General features: G+C 49.4%; 10 protein-coding genes across 10 annotated transcripts; 7 read left to right on the top strand and 3 right to left on the bottom strand.

The window, feature by feature from the left end:
- Window positions 1–118: 118 nt before the first annotated feature.
- FVEG_17115 (hypothetical protein) lies at window positions 119–2,089 on the top strand (the record flags this gene model as incomplete). Its single annotated transcript, XM_018906381.1, has 1 exon — window positions 119–2,089. The coding sequence occupies one exon, from the start codon at window positions 119–121 to the stop codon at window positions 2,087–2,089; it is 1,971 nt and encodes a 656-aa protein (XP_018759597.1).
- Window positions 2,090–2,409: 320 nt separating this feature from the next.
- On the bottom strand, window positions 2,410–4,141 carry FVEG_11844 (hypothetical protein; the record flags this gene model as incomplete). The annotated part of the gene is made up of 3 exons (XM_018901165.1): window positions 2,410–3,016; window positions 3,065–3,858; window positions 3,920–4,141. The coding sequence occupies 3 exons, from the start codon at window positions 4,139–4,141 to the stop codon at window positions 2,410–2,412; spliced, it is 1,623 nt and encodes a 540-aa protein (XP_018759598.1).
- Window positions 4,142–4,892: 751 nt separating this feature from the next.
- FVEG_17116 (hypothetical protein) lies at window positions 4,893–6,133 on the top strand (the record flags this gene model as incomplete). The annotated part of the gene is made up of 2 exons (XM_018906382.1): window positions 4,893–5,281; window positions 5,335–6,133. 2 exons carry the CDS (start codon window positions 4,893–4,895, stop codon window positions 6,131–6,133), a joined length of 1,188 nt encoding a protein of 395 aa, XP_018759599.1.
- FVEG_11845 (hypothetical protein) lies at window positions 6,115–8,273 on the bottom strand. Its single transcript, XM_018901166.1, has 4 exons — window positions 8,049–8,273; window positions 7,389–7,988; window positions 7,207–7,341; window positions 6,115–7,154 (listed from the first exon to the last, which is right to left on the bottom strand). Exons 1-4 carry the CDS (start codon window positions 8,106–8,108, stop codon window positions 6,258–6,260), a joined length of 1,692 nt encoding a protein of 563 aa, XP_018759600.1. The 5' UTR covers window positions 8,109–8,273; the 3' UTR covers window positions 6,115–6,257.
- Window positions 8,274–8,572: 299 nt separating this feature from the next.
- FVEG_11846 (hypothetical protein) lies at window positions 8,573–9,812 on the top strand (the record flags this gene model as incomplete). The annotated part of the gene is made up of 1 exon (XM_018901167.1): window positions 8,573–9,812. Exon 1 carries the CDS (start codon window positions 8,664–8,666, stop codon window positions 9,810–9,812), a length of 1,149 nt encoding a protein of 382 aa, XP_018759601.1. The 5' UTR covers window positions 8,573–8,663.
- Window positions 9,813–10,205: 393 nt separating this feature from the next.
- FVEG_11847 (hypothetical protein) lies at window positions 10,206–11,411 on the top strand. Its single transcript, XM_018901168.1, has one exon. It carries the CDS (start codon window positions 10,229–10,231, stop codon window positions 11,375–11,377), a length of 1,149 nt encoding a protein of 382 aa, XP_018759602.1. The 5' UTR covers window positions 10,206–10,228; the 3' UTR covers window positions 11,378–11,411.
- A 369-nt stretch (window positions 11,412–11,780) lies between these two features.
- FVEG_11848 (hypothetical protein) lies at window positions 11,781–13,617 on the top strand. Its single transcript, XM_018901169.1, has one exon. It carries the CDS (start codon window positions 12,085–12,087, stop codon window positions 13,549–13,551), a length of 1,467 nt encoding a protein of 488 aa, XP_018759603.1. The 5' UTR covers window positions 11,781–12,084; the 3' UTR covers window positions 13,552–13,617.
- A 1,633-nt stretch (window positions 13,618–15,250) lies between these two features.
- FVEG_11849 (endoglucanase type F) lies at window positions 15,251–16,517 on the top strand (the record flags this gene model as incomplete). Its single annotated transcript, XM_018901170.1, has 3 exons — window positions 15,251–15,323; window positions 15,378–15,710; window positions 15,763–16,517. 3 exons carry the CDS (start codon window positions 15,251–15,253, stop codon window positions 16,515–16,517), a joined length of 1,161 nt encoding a protein of 386 aa, XP_018759604.1.
- Window positions 16,518–16,761: 244 nt separating this feature from the next.
- On the bottom strand, window positions 16,762–17,870 carry FVEG_17117 (hypothetical protein; the record flags this gene model as incomplete). The annotated part of the gene is made up of 2 exons (XM_018906383.1): window positions 16,762–17,608; window positions 17,821–17,870. The coding sequence occupies 2 exons, from the start codon at window positions 17,868–17,870 to the stop codon at window positions 16,762–16,764; spliced, it is 897 nt and encodes a 298-aa protein (XP_018759605.1).
- A 607-nt stretch (window positions 17,871–18,477) lies between these two features.
- On the top strand, window positions 18,478–19,481 carry FVEG_17118 (hypothetical protein; the record flags this gene model as incomplete). The annotated part of the gene is made up of 4 exons (XM_018906384.1): window positions 18,478–18,489; window positions 18,534–18,812; window positions 18,859–19,184; window positions 19,229–19,481. 4 exons carry the CDS (start codon window positions 18,478–18,480, stop codon window positions 19,479–19,481), a joined length of 870 nt encoding a protein of 289 aa, XP_018759606.1.
- Window positions 19,482–19,953: the final 472 nt, after the last annotated feature.

The raw sequence follows: 19,953 nt of genomic DNA, 5'->3' as shown, positions 1-19,953 counted from the left end.
CAATCACGGCCTGATCTACCCTCCATTGAAGTGACACAAAAGAAATGTTCCAAGGTTCCTTGTTATAAGCTCCCACCAGCTTCGGAGCCGGCGGTGCGTGCCAAGATATTTGTCAACCATGCGGCTTATCAATGTCGAAACTCTCGAGCTAGAGTCCTTCACAGGCGAATATGGAGGCTCAATACCAACATATGCGATCTTATCACACGTATGGACGTCTGAGGAGGTGTCACTGCAGCAAATGAGCGGACTGAGCCCTCTCCCAGAAGAGTCCAAAGGCTACAGAAAGATCGTAGACTTTTGCGCAAAGGCTAAAACCGAGGGATTTGAGTACGGCTGGATCGATACCTGTTGTATAGACAAGACGTCTAGTGCAGAGCTATCAGAGGCGATTAACTCGATGTTCCAGTGGTATAGGAAGTCTGCAGCGTGCTATGTCTATCTCAATGATGTCGGCTCCGCCGAGAACCCACGATCATTAGACTCGAGGTTCCGCAAAAGTCGATGGTTCACACGCGGATGGACTCTTCAGGAGCTCCTTGCACCGCACGAAGTGATCTTTCTCGCTGAAGACTGGCGTGAGATTGGTACCAAGGCTAGTCTAAGCGCCACTATCTCAGATATCACCAAGATCGATGTAGCCACATTGGTGAAGCAAAGCTGGCCACATGTCAGCGTCGCTGGGATCATGTCCTGGGCATCAATGCGGCAGACCACAAGACTAGAGGATCAAGCCTACTCTCTCATGGGTCTATTTGATGTCAACATGCCTTTAATCTACGGAGAAGGCCCCAAAGCTTTCTATCGGCTCCAAGTCGAAATCATGAAGGCAACAAACGACGACTCTCTCTTCGCTTGGTCCACAGAACCCCTTGAAGATTGCGGTTACTCCCCCAATGAGGGAGCATCGACGAGAGGCTTCCGATTCCTTGGGTTATTAGCTCCATCACCGGCTTGTTTCAGAGACTCTCATAACATAAAGGCACCTCGAGATATCTCTCGAAGTCGCGTGCCGCAGTACGACTTGATCAAGCAGGATATCAATCTTTCGGCGGTGGTAGTTCGCCTTTGCTCTCTACCAGCTGACCCCAAGCAACTGGGAGATATCGACCGGGTGGATGTAGTCGGCACACTGCGGTTCTCGAATAACGTGCGGGCAGTAGATCATGGTCTCGTTATTACGCCCGCAAGACGCGACGCAAAGGGAATCAAGATAATGTGCTTGGTTGCGGTTCTACGCTGCTGGAACAAAGATGGCTATATCGGTATTCCTATCAAACGTTTGGCATCTGGTGCTTATCAGAGAGTCGAAAACGGGACCCGATGTCGTTGGTTCAAGGTCCGCTTGATGCCTTTACGACTGACACTGAAGAGTGAAGAAGAAAAGGCCCCGGACGAAATGGATTATACTCTTAGGCAATTTGATTCTGAGAGTAGAGAGAAAGGGCCACCTGCTGATCCTCCGGAAAACATCCTCGTGAGGGCCTATGTACCCTTGGAGTTGCCGTCGAACGGCGTATACGCCTCTGCTCAAGCCAGCCACCACCGTGCACCACTTCAGTTCCGCTCACTGCCTATCAGTAATGGCTGTTACAAGCTACAGGCTTACACTGCAGATAACTCTATACCACCAGCGCGCGAGTTGCGGCTCCATCCTCATGTCATCGAGAGTATCAATGAACGTATCAATACTCTGCCGGAAACGAGAATCGTGTTTTGCCCAATTGCAACCGATAGCGGTCTTCCAAATTTCACGATACATATAAGAATGATAGAAAGACCCCATGGCATCCAAGTGGGGTGCATGATTGGAAGTGACCATGCCCAAGATGAGACGCCGGACGCGGAATTTACCGTCATTGACTTGAAAGGCATCTCCACCACGATATCTCTCTCAGCGAACCTGTCCCTCGTGTTCCGAGTGAGACGGGGTGTTCCCCAGGACACGACTTGCTACTTAAATGTAAGTGTTGAGGAGCAGTTGCCATGGACGGAAGATGTAGAAGATTGGCCTGCTACGCTTGGGGACAAGAGCCTGTCAAGCTCAGAGATGTCACTCAATCGTACATTCACAGACAATTCAATATGAGAGGCTGCCTATGACTACAGCCGCCGGCAGTGGGCTCTCAACGATGTGTTTGAAGTTGTAAGACGCGAGAAAGTTTTGGACTTTAGAAGAGGATGACAAACAAACTTAGTAAAGAATCCCCTAAGCTTAGGCTAAGTGACCTAAATATCCTCATCTCTTAGGGTCAAGATCCTGAGGTTTCTTACATCCCTTAGGGACAGCAGTGGTTACTACTTGATGCACTTCATCATATGTTCCAAAGCACACGATCGTGAAGCAGAAAAGATAGAACTATAATACATGACATCATTGGTCTCGTGAATGTCTTCGCTGATCGCGTCTCATAGAGCCTTCAAATCTAAGTACATGCCATTCTCTGGCTTGATCGTAATCACTCCCCTTGGCATCACAAGTTTATCATCCATCGACAATGTCCACTCAAACGATCTGACCATAGTAGCCAGCAAGCATCGCAACTCTGCCTTGGCAAACCCTTGTCCAATGCAACTTCTCGGTCCATGCAAGAAGGTTAGGAAATTGTAGTTGCTGCTAGCTCCTCCGTTCTGATTCGGCTTCCCGTCGTCTGTGATCCATCGTTCAGGCTTGAAATCTGTCGCGTCAGGGCCCCAGATGGCTTCTGATCGGTTGATATACCAGATTGACACCATGATATCTGTGCCTTCGGGGATGAACTGGTCACCGATGCGGGTGTCGCGGATGGCTTGGCGCATCGTCAGTGGAACTGTTGGGTAGAGCCGGAGTGTCTCTTGTATGACGCCATTTAGGTAGGGAAGCTGCTCGAGGATACCAGCGAGGTCGACTGTCGGGTTGGTGGCTAGATCCTCTGGCAAACCGTTTCTGACCTCCTCTCTGAGCTTGGCTTGGTATTGTGGGTGCTTGGTGAGTAAGTAACAAGCCCAGGTTATCGCAGATGAGGTAGTCTCATGCCTACACAAGATCAGTCATGCCTTATTATGGTGACTGCGGATCACTTACCCTGCCGCAAGGAAGGTCAGGAGCTGGTCCTTCAAAGCCTCGTCCGAAAAGTTACCCGACTTGATGAGAAGTGACAAGACATCGAAGTGGTCATCCCCCTTCTCGAGAATGGCTGTCTTCTTCTCCTGGATCATGGGGTAGCAAAGCTCATTTAATGTTCCGGTCAGATAGTTGAAGACCTGGTTCATCTTCCAAGGAATGAGACGAACAAATGGTAGGCCAACGGCCAACGCCAAACCAGAAAAGATGAGCTTCTCACGACTCGGCTCGAGCAAGCCTTCATAGATGTCCGCAAGAGGATCCTTCTTCTTCTCAACGGCATCGAATCTGCGACCCAGACCAGCAATACCAATGATATCGAGCGTTACTTTGCTTGCCCAACTGTTGAGTTCAACAACCGATGATCTCGACGTGGTCATATCCTGCTGTATCGCCCTAGCCAGCGACTGGCTCTTCTCCCACATCATTGGGTACAGCTCCTTGATGTGTCGAAAGTGGAAGACTGGCGTTGAGTTCTTGCGCAGAAATTTGTGAGGTTCGCCTTCAACGATAATAAGACCATCGCCGAGAATGTGTCGTAGGAAGGCGCTGATTCTCTTCGGTTTGGTGAAGTCGTAGCAGTTGTGAACGAGAAGGTCAGCTAGGAGCAGAGGGTTCGTCACCATGATGTGAGTTCTGAATGAGTTTAGAGTAAGTAGGTCTTCACCGGGATATCGGTTCGCAATATCTACGAATAGATCGCCAGATGGTCTGTCCTTGACAGCAATAGATCGATGAGCGGCGCTCAGATAATCCTGTTGAAACACTCATATTAGATTGAGTTCGGGGACAGATCGAGTAGAGAGATGAGCGTACTCTTGGACCGGGAATGTGTCTCAGGGGGCTGAAGAAGACTGGGTATAGAAACCCCCAGAACACGATTCCAAACGCATAATTGACGAGCAGGATTGTGAATACAGCAGCCAGGTGACTCTTCGAATCGTAATAATCTGGAAAGACTTTGATTGCGATGAAAGACTCGATGACAGCGGCTAACGTCAGGTTGGGAAAGCCCAGGAGCTTAGAGACGACAGCCATGTTAAAAAAGCTGCAAAACTTGTGTAAGTTAGAACCTAGCCTCTGCCGGACTAATTAAAGGATAAGTAGACCTTAATAACAGTAAGCTGATGATTTGAGCGTGGCATATAAAACTAAAACTTAAAGGTTGGGTCAAAATCCCATATGAGATTCTCCGAAGCTCAATGAATCTTCATGGTATGATTATCTTCACTGAAGCCATAACTGAAGACGCTCATGTGCCTCTGGCGATTAGCGCAGATGCCACTCTGCAATAGGAATCCACCGTCGATGATCAAATGTCGCAAAAGCAGCCTGATTGGGTTTAGCATGCGAGCGACCAACAAAGCCTAACTGGATCAAGCAAGCAGCTCGCTTATAACTTCTAAGATCATAGATAGCCCAAAGAGACGGGTTCGTAATTAGCAGCACGTGGAGATGGGCTCCGCGGATGGTTCTAAATGATGTTATTGTCGATCAGGTTCCCTTCACATGTGTGAGGAGTTCGTTCTGTTTTCCCTTCAACACCATCGTCGAAACATGAGGAGATTTCGCAACCTAGGCCGAAACTAGATGGGGATCTCCCAACATTTTACAGCTGAAGCATGAACGGGACTTCTTTTCGGGTCAAAAATGAGAGGGAATATGAAGCTTGAAAAGATCAACATGTTTGAGCTTCGAAACACCTGAGTTTTGTTGACTTCTTGTTGAGTTGAGCAGATTTATCAGACTCTGCAGCATCATCGTCAGATCTTCACAAGCAACCCTTCCAATGGCCCCAAAGTCTATCGTTTGCCTCATTCTAAGCTGTGCCCTCTTAGGAGGCTATGCTAGTATGGGGACTTCATATCGTCACGGCTTCTTTGACGCTGTTCGGGACTGCATCACAAACACAAAGTCGCCCGACGGAAGCTCGTTATGTCCTTTGGACATGTCAGATTCGATCTCTCGGGAACTCACGGGCTACCAGGCAGTTGACGAGCCGGTGATGCTGCTGTTGGAGTTCTTCGCTCAAGGGCTCAAGAAGCATCCTGAGAGTAAGGGCATGGACCTTGAAGCGCTTCTGGCTTTTGTGTACTTGGCCGCGCAGTTCTGTGGCGCTTGGTATCTCATAGCTCTTGAAGGGCTGAGATTTGGCAACCGTGGAACAATTCTGAGCTGGTAAGAGAACGATCTGCTGTCCGAATGCTGCCTTAATGCTGACTTGGATGCAGGACCGGAACTTTCGGTATCGTCTTTCAATCTGTCACAATAACCATCATCGCTCCGATATATCTCACTCTACAACTCCTTCTCTCACCGACGATTCCCCAGCAAGCATATCTACTAGCCGACCCCTGCGATTTGAGCCTCCTCCCGGTATCAACAATCATATCTTACATTGCGCCAACCATTGGACTGTGCTTGCCGCTGATCCTCGATGTCACGAGGGAAGCCAAGTTCATCGCCGTGGCTCTTTGGCAACCTTTTCCGTTGTACCAAACTGCCATACAGCGAGTATCCCGCTTGGTCTGTTGGTCTCGACGGGGCAAGGCCAACAACACTGCCCATATCGACCCGAGAGCCGTCAGAAAAGCTATGAATCGCGCATATCGCTTCATTACAACCTTGGCAGTTGCAGTACACTTGGGTGTATTTGGGACAATTCTCGCTTCTTCCATGGACCTCACAGACAAAGTTTCCGGACATCACATTCTCGCCCTCACACCGTTGACGAACCCTCCGACTCTAGCTTTGCTTAACCCGCCCGTTTCTGCGATGGAATCCAGGGAGATCGTCGTCTCGTTCTTGCGATGGGATGTATACTGTACCTGTCTAGCAATGGCCATCTGGACCGGCTATCAACTCCACTTGGCACAAAGAGCCCCCAGTAGGGTGGTCATCTGTTTCAATACGATTTGGTGGACGATTCTAGGTGGGCCTATCTACCCAGCGTTGCGGCATCTCTGGGAGAGAGATGCCATGGTGCTGGATCGAATGGAGCTTTTCAGCTCGTCACTTAAGATTGAGTAAGTCGGACATGAGTCACGAGATCAGACCATTTGGGACATTGTGGTAAGGGTTTCCAATTTGAGAACGAAAGACAACTATCCATGTACGTATTAATACAGGCCTAAATCGTGTACAAATGCTGGTATCAAGATGAAAGCAAGCCGGTGGTACCAGGCGAAACAAAATTGTCTTCGGTGCAGTCCATAGGCCCCGGTGACATTAACATACGAGACGGCGAGAGAGTCGCAAAGGGCTGTACCCCGCAGTTATCAGCACCAGGGATAAATCCGACAGCTGACCTGATTCCTATAGCGGAGTTCAATCTAGCAAGGATATGAGCTGCCCTTTCAGTCTGTTCGGGCGTAGTGTAAACACAGTGTGTGACAAGTCTAATCGAGTGGACAATGATGATGGCTGCTGCACCGTCATGGAGCATGGTCGCTGGCATGCCGCTCGGGTCGATATCGCCCAGGGCGTATGGCACGGCGGCGAGCATGTCATCGACGGTTTTGTGGACATCGGATTCAAGGAAGGGAACGGTTTCTGCCCATGAATTGTAACTATACCCATCGTCATCCTCCGTTGGTAGCAATGTAGTCTGGTAGAGTAGCATGGTCTGGAGCAAGATGAGACGAGCTGATCGGACGAGAATGATGATGCAGGCTGTCTCAGCGTCGTAGTGCATCCTACCAGCGCTCATCTCACCAAGGGTCGTTGGAACACCGCGACCCTCAAAGGTCATTTGCCAATACTCTGCTGCTTCAATGTCCCAGGACCCAAAGGCATCGAGCATGTCGAAGCATTCCTGGATCAGGATTCTCTCGTCTTCTGTGCCGGTGCTGCTCTGCGATGCTGTTGAGGGACTGGCACCCTGTGGTTGATATGGATCTGGCTGCATAAGTCGGCACAGACGATGGCGCAGCGATAGGGTCCGTCCCATCATGGCCAGTGCTCGAAGAAGAGGGTCAAAGATGCCGATGACGGTGGCGATGGCACCGGGGTCCGTGTACGAATCATCTCCATGTAAGAATGAATAGATTTGCTATTACTCGAGTCAGTTTCATGGCATGTGATTGTCTTATCGCGTGACTTACCAGTCGCAGCAGAGCAAGCAAGAAGAGTTCGGCTCCTCTTCGTGTACCAATCTGACTTGGTCCTCGTTTCTCCAACAGGTAGAAAAGCCCTGAAGCATGTTCATTCGGATCACCTAATCCTTCACCACTAAAGTCCTGCTATCGAGTCAGATGTGAAGTAATTGATGTCGCGTGAGTCTCACCTTGTACGTGCACAAAAGCAGAATGGTAGCGATGACTTTGTCGTCCATCGCCTGGTCATCAGATTGGATACTCTGCTGCAATGCCTTGATCACGCGTCCATAATTTCTTAAAGACCGTGTCCGAAGTTCCTCGTTGCCCAAATGATTGTACGCAGCCAATTGGGCAACGCTCAATGTCGCTGTTTCGACGAGTCCATCCTTGTAGTGGTCGAACAAACTCGGTAGGAAGCTGAAATGCCCTGGAAATCCATCGTCGTCATCGGGCGACACGAAGCGACGTACAAAATAGCATAGCGACATGTTATCGTATGATTGTGTCGGTTGTCGAACCATGGCTACGGATCTCCGTCGAATGGGCGCCTCCAACGGCCGTGTTTTGGGCTTCGGGGGCTCCTTTTCGGGCGGTTTCTCATCTTGCGGGGGACTCGCAGTGCTGGCGTTGGCTATACTTGGCGCCTTTGAGGCGCGCGAGGTGTTGGAGGAAGTACTTTGCGATCTCCCCTTTGGCGCAGAGTGTCTAAAATGAAACTCGTCGGTATATCCAAGACATGGCTTTCCGTAGTTGTAGCATCGTCGACACGTCGGCTTCCCCTCGTCGCACTGCGGAGAGATAGGAGATTAGAACAGATATCGCTCAATCATAGCAAAAGAATTACTCACCTTGACCTTTCGCTGGCGACACCGCAGACAGCCTGAGCTAAAACGACCTGGGAATACCATCTTTCGCTAAGATAGGAGGTAGATCCTGATAGCTAGACAAACGCAAACGCGGGTGAGCTGATTGTACGGGATGGAGAGTCTGGGGAAAGGGCAACAAATTGCGATTACGGAGCCCGCGGGAAGAATGGAGACAAGAAAGATAGCCAACGCAGACTCAGGGCGGGCAGCGTGTTTCTTCTCATGGCACGGACGTGTTAGTGTCTCGGTTCAGAGAGGTAGACCCCGCAAGAGACCTGGACTAACGAGCTTGAAACAGGGTTTAAGGTCCATGGGCTTAGATGACAAGGGGACGCGGCCAAGTCAAGTGCCGCTGGGAGAGTGGACTCAGTGGAGAGAAGGGCAAAGATCGTCGTTGTGGCTTGTTTTGGTTAAGCTTGCGATTGCAAGAGTTGTCGTTGGTCGAGCGAATCTAGCCTCGGCTTCAACAGCATCGTGATCGGCTTCATTCTTTGCCAACTCGTGATAATTAGTTGACGATGGAGATGGAGCTAGAGAAAGGCGTTGGAGCTTAATTAGTTTGTATAAGATGTATTTAGTGGCTGCTTGTTTGCTTGCATGTGCAATCGAGTATTTCGGCTCAGACTCACAGACCAAACTCAATCATCACTCTTCCCTGCGCAAATCATCATGTCTTCCATGCTTTACTCTCCCGTTATTGCCTATGTCTCCAATGCGAGCAATTTTCTTCTATCGCCACTTCTGTCGGGCTCATTGCTCGCTGCAGCAACTTTTGCTCCCGACGTCGTGAACAACGCCCTCGCCTCAATCGCCGCCAAGCTCCCAGAGCATGCTTCACATACCCTGGAGCTCACGATCGTCAAGAAGGTTCTCTACGTATGGCTCAGCTTGGGCATCGTTCGGACCATCAACCGGTTCCTCAATACCATGGCTCATAATTCATGGCGAATGACAGCTGCTTCTGGTTGGGACTGGAATAAAGAGATCGCTGTTGTCACTGGTGGCTCGAGCGGTATCGGCCTGAGCATCGTCGAGAAGCTTTCTGCCATGGGCATCCGTGTCGCTGTCTTTGATGTTCAAGATTTGCCAAAGCAACTCCAAACAAACTCGCGAGTTCACTTTTATCGATGCGATGTTACTACAACCGAGTCTGTCGCTGAAGCTGCCGACGCAGTGCGCAAAGAACTCGGTCACCCATCAATCCTCATCAACAACGCTGGTATCACTTCCCCCATGCCCATCCTCAAGATGCCAGAGTCATTCCTTCGCAAGATCATGGGTGTCAACCTCATGGCTCTGTGGTACACCACTCAGCAATTCCTTCCACGCATGATCCAGTTGAACAAGGGCCATGTCATCACCGTCGCCAGTATCGCATCCTTTGTCGCTCTGGCCACAGGAGCCGATTACTCTGCCACCAAGGCTGGCGCTCTAGCTTTCCACGAGTCGCTAGCCAGTGAGATCAAGCATTTTTACAAGGCTCCCAATGTCTTGACAACAGTGGTCCATCCCAACTTCGTCCGAACACCTCTTGTTGAGGGCTTCGTGGACCGATTGGAGCGTGGTGGTGTTCGTCTCTTGACTGCGGATGATATCGCCAAGGAGGTTGTCGCTCAGATTAAGAGCCGACGCGGTGGTCAACTGATTATCCCCAAGTCTGTGGATGTCATTTCTGGCATTAGAGGGTGGCCAACTTGGTTGCAGGAGGTGGTTCGCGATGCTGTTGGCAAGACCGCTGGCAATTAGGAACAAAACAAACGAATGGCGACTTTACCTAGGAGACTGATAAGTAGTTTGACAGTATCTGTCATCCTTGGAAAAGCTTATAAGCTTTTCTGTACTTTTATAGACTCGCTTACAATTAAATGCGACCGTCATACTCTATACTGAATACGGCCCATTCGGGCGCCGTGCCAGCATTTTGAACAGTGAAAACGACATCGCATGACACCACGAATGCTCACTGCACGTAATAAAAAATGCCATTGATCATCAACTTGTCTATTGAAACTCTCTCTTTGAGCCGGGAATATACTGTGAGTTCGGTGACCGAGGCAGGCGCATTACTTAAAGACCCCCGGGTCCCGCGGCGTAGCTCTACCGCTTTTCCTCCACGTTAATAACCAACAGCCTCAGCAACTTACACGAACGACTCACCCATCATGGCAGTATTGAGCACACTCAAGACAGCATTTGGCTATACCTATGCATTTATTATCACACCATGGCTTCTTTCGCGCTTTTTGTTCGACATTTCCCTCTGTCTCGTCCCGTGGTTTCGCCCGAACAGAAAATGGACGCTGAACCAAGCTGTCCGTGTCCGCGTTGTCCGGCTCTTGCTTCTCTACTGGTCTCTCACCAAATCAGGCGACAAAATGAGATTTGACCAAGGCAAAGAGAAGAACCGTTTTGAAGTCGTCGGTCCACGGTCGCCAAAGCTATATAGAGGGATTTGCTCGGATTACACGGTTCAGCCTGCTCAATTGGGCATGACTTGGACGCCAGCGCGACCACCGCCTGCTGACATCGTTCACCCGGGCATGGTGGTCGTTTTACACTTTCATGGAGGTGGTTTTGTTATTGGCAATGGTCGTGATGAAGATACTGGATTCACGGCCAAGACTCTCATTAAGCATATGGGCGCTACGCACGTCTGCTCGCCCAACTACCGACTGTCCAGCAGCAAGAATGGACAGTTTCCCGCTCCTCTTCAGGATGCACTTACAGCATACCTTCATCTCATCAAGACAAGAGGCATTCCTGCCGACCAGATCATTTTCTCAGGCGATTCAGCTGGCGCAAACTTGGCTCTCGCCTTGGTACGCTACATCCATGAGTACGGTCAAATTGACGAGGTCCCATTTCCGCGCGCAATGACTCTTTGGTCACCATGGACTGATGTCGCTGGCGCCTTGGAACAAGATGCCTCTCAATCACCCAACTACAAGACGGATTACCTCAACATGCACTTTGCGCGCTGGGGCGCAACGACAGTCTCTGGCTTTGGCGCAATTGACCCAGCCAGTCCATACCTGTCCCCTCTACGCCATCCCTTCCAGATTGAGAGGCCTTTCCCAGTCTACGTCAACGCCGGCGGCGGCGAAGTTCTATGCGACGACATCACCAACTTTGTCGCACGCTACAAGAAGAATGGTTGGCCAATGTACCTGGACATCTCAGAAGGTTGCCCTCATGACATTATCCTGCTCGGCGACAGGATTGACTTTACAGCCGAGGCACAGAAGGCAGCTGAGCATGCGAGGCGTTTCTTGAACCATCGTGCGGGGTTGAATCTACGAAGCTATGCATAATCTCTTTTTCGTGATGGTGGTCGCGGGTCGGAGGCAGAAGGATATCGAAGTTTCTACAAGATCTACATAGCTCAACAAATTTCACATGTAAATTTCTAATAAACCTCGAAACAATTTCGTCATTTGTTTCAGTGATCTACCCCTCTTCGGAGCCAAGATGATCAGCTCTGCAGATTTGACAAGTCTTGTCTAGTCCGTCGCGTGATTCTCTCTCTCGGTAGTTTTGGCGTCTCCCCCCATGAAGACGATCACTAGGGGGGTCATAGTCATACCGAGGCTACCCCACAAACTTGAGAGCCCTCAACGCGAAATTTCTGTATCGGGTTTAGCTTGCGATCAACCACTTTGGCTCGCCCCTCCAGTCAAAGCTCAAGCATGACGTTATTCCTTTGGTTAGTTGTCATGAAAAGATTTGGGTCTTTATCGGAGACGGGTCCCGCGGGGGCGGATGGAATGGTTCATATTGTCGCCTGTCGGACTCGGAAGCTTAACCATAACTTAGCTACTCATTCGAGGCGAGACCCTGATTGCTCTTGTTAAAGTACCGAGGCTTGCTATCTTTCGCCTGCCCGCGGACTGTTTATTGATCCAACGGAGTGTCAATCACTCAGACTTCTGCATTGTCGTCTTTGTACAAAATAGGTCCTCAACGTCCACTGTGGACAGCATCATCAACAACACAAACTACTCAGACTACACTCATCAACATGGCACCGCAATCAGAAGAACCCAACACCTTTGATGTCATCATCATCGGCGCTGGAATCTCCGGCATCAACGCCGCCTACCGTCTCCAAACAGAAGGTCCTCCCGACTTGACCTACGCCATCCTCGAAGGCCGCGACTCCATCGGCGGTACATGGGATCTCTTCAAGTATCCTGGCATCCGATCCGACTCTGATATTTTCACCTTTGGCTTCCCATGGAGTCCCTGGAAGCACGACCAGTCGCTCGCACCGGGTGACAAGATCAAGGACTACATGATTGAGTCGGCACGATCGACTGGTATTGATCACCATATTTGCTACAAGCACTCTGTTTCGGAAGCCAACTGGTCTTCTAAAGAGAGGCGATGGCAGCTTCAGGTTACCCGACCTGGCGATGAGAAGCCCGTTACCTTCCGCAGCCGATTTCTGCTCCTTGGTACTGGCTACTATGACTACCAAACCCCTCTTCAGACTGTGATTCCTGGAATTGAGAAGTTCCAAGGCAAGGTCATCCACCCTCAGTTTTGGCCTGAGGACTACGACTACACCAACAAGGAGGTCGTCATCATCGGCAGTGGAGCTACCGCCGTCACAATTCTTCCATCCATGTCCGACAAAGCTAAGCGTGTGACCATGCTGCAGAGAAGTCCAGGCTACATCTTCCCTCTCCCATCAAGCAGCTTCTTCACGCGTCTTCTCTTGACCGTTTTCCCCGCCAGCATCGCCCTCTTCCTCAACAGACTTCTATGGCTGGTCCGAAGCTATCTCACCAACGTGTTCTGCAAGTCTTGCCCAGGTCTGGCCAAGAAGCTCATCAAATATGTCACCATCAAGAACCTTCCTCCTGACGTCAGCTGGGATCCTCACTTCAAGCCTCGATATAATCCCTGGGAGCAACGATTCTGCGCTAGCCAGGACGGTGACTTCTTCGCGGCTATTCGCTCGGGTAAAGCGAATGTCGTGACGGATAAGATCAAGACTATCACTGAGAAGAGTATTGAGCTTGAGTCTGGAGCTTCATTACATCCCGATCTTATCGTCACAGCAACTGGTCTGAAGGTTCGTTTCGGTGGAGGTATCAAGTTCAGCGTCGACGATGTCCCATTCAATGTCGCCGACAAGTTTGCATGGAAGACTGTCATGCTCCAGGATGTACCAAACCTGCTATTCATGTTCGGATATGAGAATGCGTCGTGGACACTTGGTGCTGATGTCAGTGCGAGACTGTTTGTTCGTATCCTGAAGAAGATGACACAGAGCAAGACCAGCGTCGTGGTCCCACGTCTTTCGTCATCAAGTGCTATGCCAGTGAAGCCAATGATGAGCCTATCTTCGACATATCTCAAGACGGCTAGCTCTGTATTCCCCAAGGGTGGTACGGGTTTGTGGAGCCCCAAGTCGAATTACTTTGCGGATATGGCTGGAGCGAGGTGGGGAGATATCTCTACAGGGTTGGAGTACCTGTGAACATAGTCTTATGTATCAAGAATAGCCTTTCGTTTCTCATTAGTAAATACCAACTTGTTTCCATCGCTCTACTGCACAATCACCGTGATTAACTCATGCTACGGTAGTAACAGATCTAATGTTACCATTCCACGCCTGTAAGCAATTAGAAGAGATATTGACCAGTCATATTACACGGTTCATGCTTATGGTTTCATCGTGCAGCCGGTCGGAACTGGTGCAAGTCTGAGTCAGCGGGAAGTTGATCGTGGACATGTGAAGCGGAGTAGGAGAGTATGTAAGCAGTTCAACTTCAGACCATGAACTTCCATTGAGCTACTCAACTGTGGCTATACAGAGTAATTGCACTTATTCCCAAATTAGCATTTACTTCCATCATACAAGTGTAGCCTCAAGAAATTACAAGGATAAGTTACAAACAACATCATGTGAATAACAGTATCTAAGCTACGTCGTCCATAGTAGCAAGTTCTTCGAGATCAGTGACTTGCTAGGAGCAAGTTAGTCTGACCATAAGCACTCAAGTTCGCCCCAAGAATAGTCAACATTGGGCAAGATCCCCATTCACGAGACCCTCCACTGCGACCTTTAATGCATTCTAAGTTGCGCGCATAGAGAAGCCCAGCTCTTGGCATGAACCCATAGGAGCGCCTAGAGCTCAGCAGTAATGCTACCACGTGGATGTCAGATTTCTAAGGGTTGTCGGTGATTAGCCGGACGAGCTGATCCAATTCTGCCAAATCGGTATCCTCCGCATCCTTCGTTGGAGTTGGATGTAACCTAACCCCGTCTCCGGGCAGGCTCAGCAAGAGGCATGGCACTTCATTGACGCTTGAAGATTAGGCAAGAAAGTGCATTAATCTGCATTTGACAGCTTTCGAAGATCCACGATGAGAGCTAACTAAGTAAGCTCAACTCCCTCGACCCAAGATGCTCGCTTGGACCCTTGTAAGTAGAAAAATGCCGCCATAAACATAACGACTCTAATATTTACTCAATAACTCACTCGGAAACTGTCTCCGTACTCCGGTACGTAGCTAGCTTGAGCTAGGTATAGACAGATCAAATGATTCGGAATATCGGGAGTCTTTGCCATACTCGCTTATCGGATGATGCTATAATATTGCCAATATATATCAGATCCAGCAAAGCTTCAAACAATAGAGGAAGACTTTTGGTGATCGGCTAAATTCACGATCCATTCCCCGCAGACCTCCGAACAACAATTTCGATGGTACAGCCCCCAGCTTGGCATCTAGTCCCAGAAAGGGACGTAATATCAGCACACATTAAGAAACTCTCCCTCATTCGTAGTAGGCCTCGATCGCAAATGAATATTATCCGCTGCACAATTAAACAACGACCCATATTTGCGGGGGACACCATCGCAGGTTTCTGTTTAGGGTGTTGAAGACAAACGTGGCGATGCTCCGACATTTCCTCAATGGGCCTCATTCGGAGCTTGGTTCTCCGCATATAAGGCTCTATAACCCCAGACAAGCTAATTTCCCGGCAAAACACGAGCAAGTCGATCGGATTGGTCAGAATTCACGATTATGCAGGGCCGGGGGCGAATATGTTATTTTGGATGCTATATCAAAGCTATATATAAGGACGGGAGCAACCCTTTGACGTTGCGTTCGATATCTTCAGACAGTATCTTCTGCTTCGAAGCATCAGCTCACTGAGATTAGCCAAGATGCATACCCTTTCAGTTCTCCTCGCTCTCGCTCCCGTGTCCGCCCTGGCCCAGGCTCCCGTCTGGGGACAGTGTACGTTACAGCAGCTCCGATAAGTCGATACTCGATAGCTAAAACATCTCACAGGTGGTGGCAATGGATGGACTGGTGCTACAACTTGCCAAAGTGGCCTAAAGTGTGAGAAGATCAACGACTGGTACTATCAGTGTGTACCCGGATCTGGAGGATCTGATCCCCAGCCTTCGTCAACCCAGGGTGGTGGCACTCCTCAACCTACTGGTGGCAGTGGTGGCAGTGGTGGCACTGGTCTCGACGCCAAGTTTAAGGCCAAGGGTAAGCAGTACTTCGGTACTGAGATCGACCACTACCACCTGAGCAACACTGCCCTGACCAACATTGTCAAGGCCCAATTTGGCCAAGTGACTTGTGAGAACAGCATGAAGTGGGATGCCATTGAGCGTAAGGTTCCCTACTACCAAGATAACTTGAATGGCCATCTGACATGGAACAGCTTCGCGCAACTCATTCACCTTCAGCAACGCTGACAAGGTGGTCGACTTCGCCATTGCGAACAACAAGCTCATCCGTGGCCACACTCTCCTCTGGCACTCCCAGCTGCCTCAGTGGGTTCAGAACATCAACGACCGTTCCACCCTCACCTCGGTTATTCAGAACCACGTTACCACCATGGTCACCCGCTACAAGGGCAAGATCCTCCAGTGGGATGTCGTCAACGAGATTTTCGCTGAGGACGGCAACCTCCGCGACAGTGTCTTCAGCCGAGTGCTCGGCGAGGACTTTGTTGGCATTGCTTTCCGCGCTGCCCGCGCCGCTGATCCCAACGCCAAGCTCTACATCAACGACTATAACCTCGATATCGCTAACTACGCCAAGGTGACCAACGGCATGGTCGCTCACGTCAACAAGTGGCTTGCTGCTGGCATTCCCATCGATGGTATTGGTTCTCAGGGCCATCTTGCTGCTCCTGGTGGCTGGAACCCTGCTTCCGGCGTCCCTAATGCTCTCAAGGCCCTTGCCGCCTCGAACGTTAAGGAGATTGCTATCACTGAGCTTGATATCGCTGGTGCCAGTGCCAACGATTTCCTTACTGTCATGAACGCTTGCCTTGCTGTTTCCAAGTGTGTCGGCATCACCGTCTGGGGTGTCTCTGACAAGGACTCGTGGCGACCTGGTGACAACCCTCTCCTGTACGACAGCAACTACCAGCCCAAGGCCGCTTTCAATGCCTTGATCAACGCTCTGTAAGCTGGGGTCAATGTGTGTCGCTGGATCATGCTATGAATTGTCCTAGTTGAATGAAGTGTTGGTGTTAGAATGATGCTCGAGGAAATGGTTCAATTGTATATATCTATTTCTCACGTACATATTTAGCAGAATGGAAGTCACTGGCTACGTCCTCACTATCTGAATACTCCAACCAAATTCTTGACCCATCGTTGCTTCTACCACTTCCTATCATACATTCACCAATTGAGATCCAGATCTCACCTCAACTTTGAGCAGCCGCGTTGCAAAACCCAGCAACATTAAACCCCCAGACCTCTTCTCTCGAAACATTGGTACAGAGAGCTGGGGGAGGCGAGATATGGTTGTGGCCTTCCATAACCTGAGTTTCGAGCTCGACACCCGAGCTTCCCTTGCCTGATCTCGATAGCTCAATAAACTCCTTATTACAACCCAGAATCTCATCTTCAGGGTCGAGGGAGCCATACAGCAGAAGAAAATGGACTCCAGGTGCAGCATCCGAGACATTCTTGTTCTTGTCACAGGCCTCAAGAAGTCCGAGGGGACAATCCTGCTCTACAGTTTCTCCATAGTATCTTTCAAGAACAGGAGCCCTATAAGGGTGAGGGTTGCGGAACGACGTCGGCATAGAGCAAAAGACGGCAGCCTTCAGTCGCAGGGGGCTAGTATCGCTGTTACCTGTGATCTTGCTGCGGAGCTCGGCAAACGAAGGGTGCAGCAAGAATGTGCAAAGATGAACGGCACCAGCAGAGTTGCGCATCATGGACAACGGTCTTGGTTGTGGACCCCCAATCTTGTCATTGTTGTCTATGAGCCACTTCACAGCCATCTCAATATCCTGTCCACCGGAAGGAAATCTCGCCTCTGGATCAAGGCGATAATCCGGAATTACAGCGATGAATCCGCACTTCTCGGCGAAGAAATACCCAAGGTTTCGGTAGAGTAGATGATCTTCAGAGGCTCTGTCTCCTCGAGTGAAGCCGCCTCCATACGTATAGATAAAGACAGGGCACCCAGCCCCAGTGGGATTGTTGGCAGGATAATAGATATCTAGGTTGTGGCGAGGATTTAGGCCGTAAGAGAACGTTTTTCTCGAAGTTGATTTAATGGCAGTTTAGTTCTTGTTGAGAAGCGGAAGGTAAGTTTTCAAGGTTGGCTCAATGCTTTCAGCAATTGAGTTCGGAACTGAAGTGAGCTGATTCATTTCGGAAGACGGTTGACCGACTGGTATTGTCGTCTGACCAAACTATGACTTATGAAGTTCTTTTTGCCTTATCTTCTCAGGTTTCGCAATCGCATTCACGTCTTCATATATCCCAGCTTCAGGTATATCATGATACCCTTACCCGACATCCGACCATGAGTAAGCGGCAACTACGGGCGCCAAACGCCGACCGTTGAGCCTTGTAACAGTGGTTATTGCCAAATTCGGTTCCGGAGAATGTTACCGTGGAGGAAGAGGCGCTCGTGACCCGCAATAACGGGCCATACATCCCAGAACACGATCCTAATATGACATTCTTGACCAGCTATTGGTTTCGCTCGGCGCTGAGAAAATGGAAAGACCGATATGAAAGCCGACACCGAGCAAGACGGTCTCAAAATCTCCGTCTAATGGCGATGTTGTTGGACATGTTTCTGAGAAGGCTCATCGGTCTTGAGACTGTAGATGCCAGTTTGTCGTATCTCGCTCCTTCACCAAGCGCCGATACCGATGATTAAGTTAATCTGAGCATAGATACTCTGGGAAACCCTGCATCCGACAACTCTAAGCGTTGCAATGCATTGTCAAACGTCTCGTGTGCTTGGCTTCCCCAGATCTACGTCAAGTGGAGGAGCTGTATACGATAAATACTCGATGTTCCAGCGCGATGACAAATGAACTGAAGCAAAGACTTTGAACAGCCAAAAAGAACCAGAAAATCATATCTTTCAATTCACTTAAATCTGGAACATGACCATGGAGCGCATGGTACTCCCGCCATCAGTAGCTGGGAATCAGCTGCTACTAAGAAGTCATATATCTTCGAATCCTTTTCTGAAGACAAGGTCTACGTCTCTGGTACTCCTTCTGTTGCTCGTTTCCTCCTGACAAGGAAAGAAACGGATGGCAAGTTTACCATCCTGACAAGCGGTGGCCAAGTCTTCCCGGCTCCTGTGACAATGAGCTCTGTGCCAACTCATTGTCACAAACATATCCACCATGACTTCCTCTGTATCAGGGGTCAGTCAAAGGTCTGGCTCAATGACCAGTTCAGAGTCCTTAGCCCAGAAAACTTCGCCAATCTAGCTCCTGTAAGTTACAGTCTCCAACCTTTCCTCATCATACTGACCCCTCAAGAACGCTGTTCATGCGTACCACTTCATTGGTGATCACACGGAGATCTTCAGTATAATCAGTCCTGCTGGATTTGAGCATATGTTTCGTGGTCTGGGTGAGCCATATACCGGTCCGATGTGGCCGGATGTCGATCTTGAGAGGGCAACTGAAAAGCTCAACTCTGGCGTCGCAAATGTCATGACCCAGTTTGATGTGATTCCTGTACCGGACCATAGCCTTGTTGAGCCACAGTCTTGGGGCGGTTCAGAATGCCAACTGCCTGGCTCTCAGAAGCCTTACTTTCTCCGTCACTGCACAGGAGCTAGCGCCTTCTCGACGGAACAGTCGTCCGTCCATATGCCACTGGGGCCGAATCTGGGAACACATACAGTCTGGCTACTCTTGAAGGTTCTAGCCATTTTGAAACGCAGGTTTTGTCTGGCGGAATTCAGTTCCCATATGTCGACGACTGCTTCTTTGTGTTCGATGGATATTTCGAGGTCACGGTAAGTGACACTGACTCCTCACGTATCGGCCCCGATGAAGTGGCTTGGTTGCCTGCTGAAACTCACTTCGATATCAAGCCTGCCAGCTCCTATTTTAAAGTCTTTATATATTCGCAACCTGGGGGACTTGCCGATTGACTTTATGCAGCTAGGAAGGAAAGCCGTATACTAGATTCAACTGTATGATTCCTGACTCACCATGCACTTTTGACAGGAAGAAATTTTCTGAGTATAAGTCTCAATTCAAGTTTGATTCGATGTAGATCTACTTTTTACAGTCCTTTAACTTTAGATGAAACTTAGTACTGAGCATAATATAAAATCTGATATCTCAAGGCGACCCGGGCCTGTCTTAAGATGTCTTAAATTCCAGGAAGTATTTCCTTAAGATATAAGAATGGTTATTGAATTATTTATACTGTCTATCAGAGTTTTCCTACCGCCGTAGATCCAAGTACTACTATGTCAAGCCAGATCCTATAGATGCTTTAAAAATACCCTACAGCATGTCATTGCTATTAGAAAAATGTGTTCACAGGATATCTTTCTATGTTGATCTCGTTGGCTTTAAGTCTGTAATAAGTAATCATGGTCAAGTACAATATAGCAT

This window comes from Fusarium verticillioides, chromosome 4 (assembly GCF_000149555.1).
Source record: "Fusarium verticillioides 7600 chromosome 4, whole genome shotgun sequence".
Taxonomy (NCBI): Eukaryota; Fungi; Ascomycota; class Sordariomycetes; order Hypocreales; family Nectriaceae; genus Fusarium; species Fusarium verticillioides.
This window is presented reverse-complemented; position numbering and strand designations above follow the sequence as displayed.

Coding starts and splice junctions, on each gene's coding strand:
- FVEG_11845 (XM_018901166.1), bottom strand. CDS start 8,108: ATGGTATTCCCAGGTCGTTTTAGCTCAGGCTGTCTGCGGTGTCGCCAG. Junction 7,342..7,388: donor TGCTTTTGTGCACGTACAAG/GTGAGACTCACG, acceptor ACTCGATAGCAG/GACTTTAGTGGTGAAGGATT. Junction 7,155..7,206: donor TGCTTGCTCTGCTGCGACTG/GTAAGTCACGCG, acceptor CTCGAGTAATAG/CAAATCTATTCATTCTTACA.
- FVEG_11847 (XM_018901168.1), top strand. CDS start 10,229: ATGGCAGTATTGAGCACACTCAAGACAGCATTTGGCTATACCTATGCA.
- FVEG_11848 (XM_018901169.1), top strand. CDS start 12,085: ATGGCACCGCAATCAGAAGAACCCAACACCTTTGATGTCATCATCATC.